At 41.2% G+C, this 12,171-nt stretch overlaps 1 protein-coding gene across 2 annotated transcripts in view; it reads right to left on the bottom strand.

Moving 5' to 3' along the window:
- The window catches only part of arhgap27l (Rho GTPase activating protein 27, like), a 112,209-nt gene that overhangs the window by 53,023 nt on the left and 47,015 nt on the right, over positions 1-12,171 (bottom strand). The window contains exons 2-3 of one of the 2 annotated variants that reach the window (XM_073070677.1): positions 10,859-10,904; positions 3,645-4,043 (exon numbers count right to left, since the gene is read on the bottom strand). In XM_073070677.1, the coding sequence (XP_072926778.1) occupies positions 3,645-4,043; positions 10,859-10,904 (445 nt within the window). The remainder of the gene's footprint in view (positions 1-3,644; positions 4,044-10,858; positions 10,905-12,171) is intronic. The other variant, XM_073070678.1, reaches the window with a different exon arrangement.

Genomic DNA, 12,171 nt, shown 5'->3' with positions numbered 1-12,171 from the left:
CAATCAGTCATTAGAACCTTAAACCCCTACCTGGGCATACTTTTGCTATCCTGTTTCTGAAGCACGGAAGGTCACTGTTTTCTTTCAAAAGAAGAAGGTATCAGATATAGGAGTCGCCAGCGAGGCCAGCACTCATTACCTATCTCAGTGAAGAAATGTGGATAAATCACCTTTTAAACCACTGTAGTCTATGTGATGAAGAGGCTCCCACAGCACTGGGAGCAGTGCAAGAATGCCAATGCAGTGAAATAAACAGCATATAAGAGCAAATAAGAAGATCATTTTTGAGCAATAAACAGCAGATAAATTCCAAGTCAGGAACATGCATGGCGCAAGAGAACATGCAAATAATTCATAGTGGTGCGTACAGCCGACTGCTACTGCCAACCTCGGAGATACAGCTGAGAATATCTTGGCAAGTAGCTTTACTGCATCCTGTTGATAGCACGAGGTTAAACAGATGTACAAAGTTTATTTTAATTATTTTCCTGAATATTTTTTCTTTCCTCAAACAGGGTTTCCCTTCCATTCTTCATTAAAAAAAGAGAATGACCTATCCTCCTCTATTCTAATTTGAGGAAAGCCTGCATTCATGTGGAACAAGTTGAGAAGAGACTTGACACAGGTACAATAACAATAACTAAAAAACATTTAGACATGTACATGGACAGGAAAGGTTTACAGCAGGGGTTCTCAACCTTTTTTTTATGCTATGCACCTCAACCATTAACCGAGGAGACCACGGAGCCCAGGCTGGGAATCCCTGGTTTAGAGGGATATTGTAGACCCCAGTCTGTTCGGATTGACAACATCTCCTTCACTGTCTCCATCAGCACAGGTGTACCACAAGGCTGTGTGCTTAGCCCCCTGCTCTACTTGCCTTATACTTACCAGTAAGTGGGGCTAAGCTCAGCTCCAATGCCATATTCAAGTTTGCTGGCGACACCACCGTCATTGGCTGAATCAAAGTTGGTGACGGATCAGTGTATAGGAGGGAGATTGAAAATCTGGCAGAGTGGTGTCACTGCAATCTCTCACTCAATGTCAACAAGACCAAGGAGATAATTATTGACTTCGAGAGAATGAAACCAGAGGTCCATGAGCCAGTCCTCATCAGAGGATCAGATGTGGAGAGGGCCGGCAACTTAATTGCTCAGTGTTATTATTTTGAAGGATCTGTCCTGGGCCCAGCACTTAAGTGCAATTACAAAGAAAGCACAGCTGTACCTTTACTTCCTTAGGAGCTTGCAGAGATTCGGCATGATATTAAAACTTTGACGGACTTTTATAGATGTGTAGTGGAGAGTGTATTGACTGGCTACATCATGGCCTGGTATGGAAACACTAATGCCTTTGAATGTGAATTCCTACAAAATGTAGTGTGTAGTGGATATGGCCTAATCCATCATGGACAAAGCCCTCCCCACTATTGAACACATCTACACAAAACATTGCCGCAGGGATGCAGCATCCATCATCACGAATCCCACCACCCAGGCCACGCTCTCTTCTCACTACTGCCATCAGGGAGGAGGTACAGGAGCCTCAGGACCCACACCACCAGGTTCGGGAGCAGTTATTACCGCTCAACCATTACGCTCTTGAACCAAAGGGGATAACTTCACTCAACTTCACCTCAAGGACTCTTCATCTCATGTTCTTGATAATTATTGCTTATTTATTTATTATTTCTTTCTTTTTGTATTTGTACAGTTTGTTGTCTTTTGCACACTTGTTGAATGCCCAAATTGGTGCAGTCTTTTATTGATTCTGTTATGGTTATTATTCTATGGATTTATTGAGTATGCCAGCAAGAAATTAAATCTCAGGGTTGTATATGGTGATATATGTATTTTGTTAATAAATGTACTTTGAACTTTGACATGGGCTAAAACACAGGCAAATATAATCTGCTTAGATGGGCATCTTTGTCAGCATGGAGGAGTTGGTTTTGAAGGGCCTGTTTTCATACTGTATTGCTCTTTGATTCTATGACTGACCAAGAGACAGAGTCGTGCCAAAGAGAGACACATGCACAGAGGGATAAAAGTATATGCCTGTGAATCAAGAGTGGAAAATTCAATGTCCATACCATTGAGATTAAAATTGCCAAGTGGAACACAAGATGTTTTTTCTTCCAATTTGTTGTTTGGCCTCTCTGTAACAATTGAGAAGGCTAACGACAGGCAGATCAGAATGGGAGTGGGAAGGGCAGATAAAATAGCATGCAACTTTGAGCTCCAGATGGTCTTTGTGAATAGAGCTCAGGAGCTCCGCAAGATATTCACCTACACTAAACTTGGTTTCTCTTATGTAGAGGAGACCACATTGTGAGCATTGAATGTAGAAAAGAAGGTGGAAGGGGTGCAGGTGAACCTCTGACTCATTTAGAAAGGCTGCTTACATCTTTGGGAGGTATTGAGTGAGGTGGTGCAAGTGCTGGTAATAATACTCCTACAGTTGTAAGTGGAAGTCCCAAGGTAAAGGGATGAGGAATGAACAGACTAGGAAGTCACAAAATGGTATTCCCTGCAGGAACCACGCAGGACCTGGTGGAGCAAGCAAAGGATCATAAACACAGGAGATTCTCCAGATGCTGGAAATCTTGAGCCACACACGATTATGGAGGAACTCAGTTCAGGCAGCATTTATGAAGACAAATAGACAGCCAATCTTTCAGGCCAAGACCCTTTATCAGGGTGAAATATTGAGTGTAGAGATTGCTGTGGTGAAAGGCAAGGATCAGAGGGAAATCTGTTGCTAACCTGTCTGTGGAGGTGGGAGGTGGGGGGAGGGGGAAGGAATCTTAAAGGAGCATTGGATGAATGTTTGGATCAAAACGAAAATGATGGGATTCCTGGAGCTTGTCCACAAAGGTTTGGGTTTGGTTTTACATAAACAAAATCTCTAGATTCTATAAATCCAAAATTAAAAAAGAAATTGCTGGAAACTTTCAACAGGTAGGGAGCATCAAAGGAGAGAGAAAAAGTGGCAAACTGAAACATTAGCAGGTTCTGAGGCATGCTTGACCTGAAATATTAATTCTGTTTCTTTCCTCACAGGTGCTGCCTGACCTGATGAATACTTCCAGTGGAAAAAATTCCTTGCTTCTCTCCTCCACTGTTCTCCACTCTGGCCTCTCATGTTTTCACCTGCCTATCATCTCCCCCGGTACCTCTCCTTTCCTTTCTCCTATTGTCCACTCTCCTCAATCAGGTTCCTTCCTCTCCAGCCCTTTACCTTTCTCCCCTATGTGGCTTCACCTATCACCTTCTAGCTAGTCTCCTTCCCATCCCCCCATCCTTTTATTCTGGTGCCTTTCCCCTTCCCTTCCAGACCTGAAGAATGGTTTTGGACTGAAAAGTCAACTCTTTATTCATTTCTATAGATGCTGCCTGCCCTGCTAAGCTCCTACAGCATCTTGTGTGTGTTGCTCTGGATTTCCAGCTTCTGCAGACTGATTTGTGTTTATGAATACTTCCAGTGTTTGATTCCAGGGCTTTGAGTCTGAAGGATATTGCACTTCACAGGATTTCATTCAATGAACAGCGTAAAGTACTGCTAACCTTTGAAACCAAGTCCCAATTTTCCATTTCTAGATACAAATCAGTGAGCTTCCCCTCCCGCCAGCCACAGAAACATACCCTCTGGTCTCGAGTAATATCTTCGCGGTCCATCGTGTCTGGCTCTTGTTCAGGTCGTTCCCACGTGGTCTCCCTAGTTTCTGGATTATAGTAATAGGGCTGACCACTAACTTCATCAAAGTGTGTTTCCCATACTGCCAAGGGAATGCTTATACTAGAACTGCGAGAAGATGAGGCTTGCGGCTCCCTGCTCTCCAAGGTTTCGAACGGACAATCCCAAGTTGTCTGTCCAGTCACCGGGTTGTAGTAGAAAGGTTGCCCACTCGCTTCGTCAGTATGCGTTTCCCATTCTTCCTGCTGATTGGTTAAGCCAGTGTTGGGAACCGATTGTTCCTCAACTAACTCCTGCTTCAGCTGTGCAACATTCTGATACACTGCCTCAGGTTTCTTATTGAACACCTTTAAAAGAAAAAGAAAATGAGATTCAATGAAGTCCATGTGGGGGAAAGAGAACAAACTCTTATTTTTAAATACTGCCCTTTCACTCAACAGACTCCAAATTGCTTTACAAGCAGGTGTGTCCATTTTTGGCAATACACAGACGAACATTACAGCACATTAAAGCAATACATTTTCCTGCAATTTCCTCCTCTTTAAAATATAAGATGTTACCCAGCCCTTAAATACAGAAATTCAAATGCTGTCAAAAATAGTTAAAATACCCTACGAAATCAGCACTTTTAAAAAAAATTTCTGTAGCTTCTTTGAAGGAGGTAGTTTCCATATCAACATTCCCAACAAAACTGAAGATCATGAAGAAACTGCGCCCCCAACTTGTGATTGGCAATAATTAGTCAGCAGGACTCCTGGCAACTTTCAAACATACAATGCAGCAGGCACCATTCTGTGGCAGTTATAGAGTCAGAGATAAATACAGCCCATCTAGTCCGCGCCGAACCTTTTAAGCTGCCTAGTCTTATTGACCTGCACCAGGACCATAGCCTTCCATACTCCCCCCCATCCATGTACCTATACAAACTTCTCTTAAATGTTGAAATTGAATACCTTGCACTGGCAGCTCATTCCACACTCTCACAACCCTCTGAGCGAAGTTTCCCCTCGCGTTCCCCTTAAACATTTCACCTTTCACCCTTAACCCATGAGCTCTCTTTGTCGTCCCACCCAACCTCAGTGGATCTCAGTAGTGTGTGCAATCCTTCTTATAACTCAGGACCTCCAGTCCCAGCAAAATCCTTATAAATTTTCTCTGTACTCTTTCAACCTTATTTATATCTTTCCTGTAGGTAGGTGATGAAAACTGCACACAATACTCCAAATTAGATCTCATCAATGTCTTATACAACTTCAACATACATCCCATCTCCTGCACCCAATACATTGATTTATAAAGGTCAATGTGCCAAAAACTTTCTTTACAACTATATCAACATGTGACACCGCTTTCCATAAATTATGGACCTATATTCCCAAGTCCTTGCTCTACTTCACTCCTCAGTGCCCCACCGTTCACCATGTAAGACCCATCCTCGTTGGTCCTACCCAAGTGCAAAGACTTGCACTTGTCAGCATTAAATTCCATCTGTCATTTTTCCATTTGGTCTATATACTGCTGCGAGCTCTGATAGCCTTCCTCCCTATCCACTACACCCCCAATCTTGGGGTCATCTGCAGATTTGCTGATCCAGTTTACCATATTATCATCCAGATCATTGATATTGCTGACAAACAATAAAGGACCCAGCAGTGATCCCTGGAGTACTCCACCAGTCACAGGCCTCCAGACAGAGAGGCAACCAACTACTATATTTAAGAGGAAGTTAGATATGGCCCTTGTGGCTAAAGGGATCAGGGGGTATGGAGAGAAAGTAGGTACAGGGTTCTGAGTTGGATGATCAGCCATGATCATACTGAATGGTGGTGCAGGCTCGAAGGGCCGAATGGCCTACTCCTGCACCTATTTTCTATGTTTCTATGTTTCTACTACCACTCTTTGGCTTCTCACACAAAACCAATGTTTAATCTAAGTTACTACCTCATCTTGAATGTCGATTACATAGATGGCTTTGTTGCCAAGTTTGCAGATGATATAAGGATTGGTGGAGGGGCAGGTAGTGTTGAGGAAACAAGGCCGTAGAAGGACTTAGACAGATTAGGATAATAAGCAAGAAAGTGACAAATGAAATACAATGTTGGAAAATGCATGGTCATGCACTTCGGTAGTAGAAATAAATGTGTAGACTATTTTGTAAATGGGGAGAAAATCCAAAAATCTGAGATGCAAAGGGACTTGGGAGCCCTTGTGCAGAACACCCTAAAGGTTAACTTGTAGGTTGAGTTGGTGATGAGGAAGGCAAATGCAATGTTAGCAATCATTTCAAGAGGTTTAGAATACAAGAGCAGGGATGTGATGCTGAGGCTTTATAAGGCACTGGTGAGGCCTCACCTTGAGTATTATGAACAGTTTTGGGTTGCTCATCCAAGAAAAGATGTGCTGGCATTGGAGAGAGTCCAGAGAAGATTCACACGGATGATTCTGGAAATGAAAGGGTCATCATACGAGGAACTTTTGATAGTTCTGGGTCTGTACTCACTGGAATTTGAAAGAACAAAGGGTGATCTCGTTGAAACCTTTCGAATGTTAAAAGGCCTAGACAGAATAGATTTGGAAAGGATGTTTCCCATGGTGGGAGAGTCAACAAGAGGGTACGGCCTCAGGATATAGGGGTATCCATTTAAAACAGAGATGCAGAGAAATTTCTTTAGCCAGATGGTGGTGAATTTGTGGAATCTGGTACCACAGTCAGCTGTGGAGGCCAGGTTGTTGGGTGTATTTAAGGCAGAGCTTGATAGGTTCTTGACTGGACACAACATCAAAGGAAAAGTCCAGGGAAAAAAAGATTAGCCATGATAAAATGGTGGAGCAGACTTGATGAGCCAAATAGCCTAATTCTGCTCCTATGTCTTATGGTCTAAAGCAGCATATTAAAACCCCCCACCCACTCCTGGTATTCTCTCTTCTACCTCCTCTCACAGGGTAGAAAATACCAAAGCATGTACCACCAGACTCAAGGACAGCTTCTATCCCGCTGTTACAAGACTATCGAATAATCTTCTAGTATGATAACTAGATGGACTCTTATTGCCTTGTACCATATTATCTGTCTACACTTTCTCTATAACTATATTATTTTCCTTTGTAGTATTGCAATGCACTTTTGTTATGGAATTATTTGTTTGAATGGCATGCAAAACAAAAATTTTCCACTATCCCTTCATATATGATGATAATAAACCAACTTAACAATCTTTAATTTACAAGTTTATAATTGGTTTATTGTCACATGGACCAAGATACAGTGAACGGCTTTTGCATCCAGACAGATAATCTTGGTTTCTTTGTGACAAATCAAAAGCAGCCGCTGTATCACTTTCCCCATCTCTTATCTTTCCATATGTAATGGAGATTCTCAAAGCACTGAAATGAGAAGTCACTTGTAGAATTTTGGAAATGTCAAGCAAAGGTCGTTTGGTTCACCAGCATTCAACTCAGAGTGAAGCTATACTTTGGGTTCGAAGCATTCTTAGAATGAACACTGTTGTTTGTAGATTTAGTTAATTTAAAGGACAATATTACTTAATATACTATATCTCATCTCTTATTCCAAATTAGAGTCACAAACAGACATGAACACGTAGGCAGTAATGCACAGAACAACAAACAAACAATGACTTGTGTAAGTTCTGCTGGGACAGGAATTCAGGAAAACTCATCACTTGCTTTCCTCTTTCAGACAAGATACACAAATTTGAACTGCAAATTGTAAAGTGTTGCACAACTCCTAGCAGAATAACTACCCCATTACATCAATGGTTCGTCTACCACAGACAGAGGTCACCCAGTGAACAGTTATTATGGATGACTCAGGGGCTGGTTGAAGAAAGCAAGGAAAAAGTGCACAATACAAGAATATAATTTGCTTAAGTTTCACATTCCAGCAGGAATAGTGAGTGGATTGCCACACTCAACATCTCAGGACTACAAGTCAAAATTTACAATTAGCCACGCAAACAGATTTCAGCACTGGAATTGGGTAGTAATTAATGTTTTAAAACTTGAGAGACAAAGAGTGTTATCAGATGTAGCTCATCCATTCACTAAAATGATCCTGAAAGATGTGGGAAATGCCATGGTACAGAAATAGACTTGGGAAATTTACAACTTACTGTTACTAAGTCAAGTCACTTTTATTGTCATTTCAACCATAACTGCTGGTACAGTACACAGTACTTCCATTCATAAAGAACTTCCATTCATGCATAATCAATACCCTGATGCAAAATTTGATCAGCTCAAAATGCAACAACAGCTTCATAACACTGAACAACAGCTTTCACTTTTCTCAAGACTCCAGTGATATGAGTGCATATTTTTAGTCACAGTGCAGCCATAAGGGCATTTATCATGTCCAAAACTACCCAAACACCTTTTACATTATACCTTAATAAGGACATCGCATCCATACCTGCTGATGTTTCAGTGGATAATGAGACCCATAATGCAACCCAGTTACCATTAAGGCTTCACTGTATTTCAGGCTCGGAGTCTCCTCCGAGTAGATCAGTATCTCAAATGTATCAAAGTTTCAGCAACAGCCACGTGCCAATGATTTCCAGTGATTGCGAAAGTGCAGCTCAATACAGAGGACTTCCTCTTCTGGTTGTAGTTCAAGTCAAAAAGCCGAATGTGACAGGTGAGTAAAACCTGTGCAACTTGGACATGGAGTTTAGATGATGTTTTATTTATTTATATATTAATTTATTTTAATAAAGGACAGCTGGGATGTTGAAACAGTTGAGAATAGAGGAAACAGGATACATAATATCGAGAAGAGCTTGAGAGTCCTTCCTGTTGACCCGCTATCCATAACAGGGCTCCACTGTACAGTTACATTTAGCATGATTCTACTACAGCTCAGGGAGTTGGAGTTCAATTTCAGCATCATCTGTAAGGAGTCCGTATGCCACTCTGTGGAATGCGTGGGTTTCCAAAGATGTACCAGTTATTACAGTTAATTGAGGTTTGCCGGGGGGTTGCTGGGCAGCACGGCTCGAAGAGCCAGAAGGGCCTGTTCCACACTGCATCTTTAAATAACAAAAATAACTGAAAAAGGAACTCTGAAACTAGAAATTAATTAGATAATATGATCATTACTCTTTCAGAGTTTGCCATATACAAACTAGCTGCTGCTTTTTCTACACTGCAATATTGAGTAAACCCACATTGCTGATTTGTCATGTCCCGGGTTCCTTAAAGCTAGAATTCAGAGAGTGGTACAGGAGCCTGATGATGCAAATTCAATGCATTAGTAACAACTTCTTCCCCTCCCCCATTTGACTTAAGAATAGTCCAAGAACACCATCTCACTACAAGATCCTGAAGAAGGCTTTCAGTCTGAAACGTTGACTTGATTCCCTTCCATAGATGCTGCTTGGCCTGCTGAGTTCATCCAGTATTTTGTGTGTGTGTTACTCTGGATTTCCAGCATCTGCAGAATCTCTTGTTTACCACCCATTTCTCTTTTACCCTATTTCAGTTATTTTTAATATTTTGCACTGTACTGCTGCCACAAAACAAAAATGTCATGACTTATGTCAGTGTTAATAAAGCTGATTCTGATGATCTAGTTCCTGCTTCGTTCTAGTCAGCTGAATTCCAGCATTAGAACTGATTAATTACCGAACCAGTCACATAATAGAAGATTTATTTTCAGATTGGCAAAATGTTTCCTTATATCTGCCCATTCCAAAGGTTAAGAAATGAAAGGCAGAGATGAAGGTGTTTTATTTGAGGGTGGGGGGGAGGGGGAGATCTCCCAAATGGTTAGATCAAATGATCTGTTTCTATCCTGCAGATTCCCCATAATTCTATACAGTGTTTGCATTGTTTTCTACCCATTGTAACAAATAGTCTGCATAAAACGCAAAGCATGTGGCGGCTAGCATACAATGCCTTTCCAGTTGTTTTAAGCTTCATCTGCGATGGTATTAGCCGATTTAAACATAAGAAGCCTACTAAAATACCCTAAAGAAATTTCAAGTAAATATATTAACCTTTCATCCACCAGTACGTCAACAATACTTGGATATAAAAGGCAGAAACACTGTGATGTCCTCAACTATAGTTAAGCTTATTATTGCATTCAGGGAACAGCTACAGGAGCCTGAAGACACACACTGAATATTTTAGTAACGGCTTCTTCCCCTTCCACCACCTGAATTCTGAATGGTCCATTAACACAGCCACATTATTGTGCTCAATTTTTGCAATATACAGTGGCATGCAAAAGTTTGGGTGCCACTGGTCAAAATTTCTGTAACTATGAATAGCTGAGTGAGTAGAAGATGAACTGATCTCCAAAAGTCACAAAGTTAAAGATGAAACATTCTTTTCAACATTTTAAGCAAGATCAGTGTATTCTTTTCGTTTTGTACAATTTTAGAGTGAAGTAAAGAAAAGGAGCACCATGCAAAAATTTGGGCACTCCAAGAGATTTGAGCTCACAGATAACTTTCACCAAGGTCTCAGACCTTAATTAGCTTGTTAGGGCTATGGCTTGTTCGCAGTCATCATTAGGAAAGGCCAGGTGATGCAAATTTCAAAGCTTTATAAATACCCTGATTCCTGATGAAGTTAAAATAGAACTTTTGGCTGCAATGAGTAAAGGTATGTTTGGAGAAAAAAGGGTGCAGAATTTCATGGAAAGACACCTCTCCAACTGTTAAGCATGGGGGTGGATTGATCAGGATTTGAGCTTGTGTTGCAGCCAGTGGCACGGGGAACATTTCACTGGTAGGGATAACAATGAATTCAATTAAATACCAGCAAATTCTAGAAGCAAACTTCACACTGTCTGTAAAAAAAAAGCTGAAGATGAAAAGAGAATGGCTTCTACAACAGGATAATGATCCTAAGCACACCTTAAAATCCACAACGGACTACCTCAAGAAGCGCAAGCTGAAATTTTTGCCATGGCTCTCACAGTCCCTCGACCTAAACATCATCGAAAATCTGTGGATAGACCTCAAAAGTTCAGTGCATACAAGACGGTCCAAGACTCTCACAGAACTAGAAGCCTTTTGCAAGGAAGAATGGGTGAAAATCCCCCAAACAAGTATTGAAAGATTCTTAGCTGGCTACAGAAAGCATTTACAAGCTGTGATACTTGCCAAAGGGGGTGTTACTAAGTACTGACCATGCAGGGTGCCCAAACTTTTGCTTCAGGCCCTTTTCTTTTGTTACTGTAAAAGATGGAAATAAAAAAGTAACCTTGCTTAAAATATTAAAGAAATATGTCATCTTTAACTTTATGCCTTTATAACTTTATTGACTTAGCTATTCACAGTAACAAAAATTTTGACCAGGGGTGCCCACACTTTTGCATGCTACTGTATACGGTGTACATTTCTTGATATAACTTGTAGTAACTTTAAGTATAGCACTGTACTGCTGGAAGAAAACAACACATTTCATGATAATAATTCTTACTCCCATAGTTCTGATCCTGTCCAAAGTTAAGGATGCAACAACAACACAATTATTGATAGGCAAATCAACTAGCCAGGTCCAGAAATTAACAGATACGCCAATAATTTTAGAGTTAGAGTTAGAGATACAGATCAGAAATGGTCTCTTCGTCCCACCAATTCTTCAATGATCATCAACAACCCTGCTTACATCAATTCGGCATTAATCTCATGTTTTATTCTCCCCACTTTCTTATCAACTCCTCCCCAATTCTGCAAACACCTACACCACAGTGGCAATTTACCATGGCCAATTAGCCCACATCTTAGTAATGCGGGAGGAAAGCCATGTGGTCATAGGGAGAATGGGCCAATTCCACACAATCAAAATGGATCAAGCTTCTGGCATTGAGCTCTTCCATTTGTGCCACTGTGCCACTCAAGAGATGAGTGTTTCTGGATGCTGTGGATTGATCCATGCTCCACTTTCTTCACAATTATAAGAACTTTGTGGATTCCACAGGAATTTGCCTATCGCCACAATAAGTCTACAGCAGATGCAATCTCAATGGCACTTCACACAGCCTTAGATCTCTGGCAACAGCTCTGTCAAGACCCTGTCATTAACTATAGCTCAGTGTTTAACACCATCATTCCCACAATCCTGATCAACAAGTTACAGAACCTGGGCCTCTGTACCTCCCTTTGCAACTGGATCTCCAACTTCCTAACCAGAAGATCACAATCTATGCAGATTGGTGATAATATTGCCTCCTCACTGATGAGCAACTCAGGGGTATGTGCTTAGACCACTGCTTTACTCTCTGTATACCCGTGCCTATATGGCTAAGTATAGCTCAAATACCATATAAATTTGCTGATGATACAACCATTGTTGGTAGTATCTCAGATGGAGATCAGGGCATGCAGGAGCGAGATATGCCACCAAGTTGAGTGGTGTCGTAGCAACAACTTTGCATTCAATATCAGTAAGACGAAAGAGCTGGTTGTAGACTACCGGAATGGTAAAACAAGGAGACAT

This window comes from Hemitrygon akajei, chromosome 18 (genome assembly GCF_048418815.1).
Source record: "Hemitrygon akajei chromosome 18, sHemAka1.3, whole genome shotgun sequence".
NCBI lineage: Eukaryota > Metazoa > Chordata > Chondrichthyes > Myliobatiformes > Dasyatidae > Hemitrygon > Hemitrygon akajei.
Note: the sequence above shows the minus strand (reverse complement) of the source record. Positions and strands in the feature narration are given on the sequence as shown.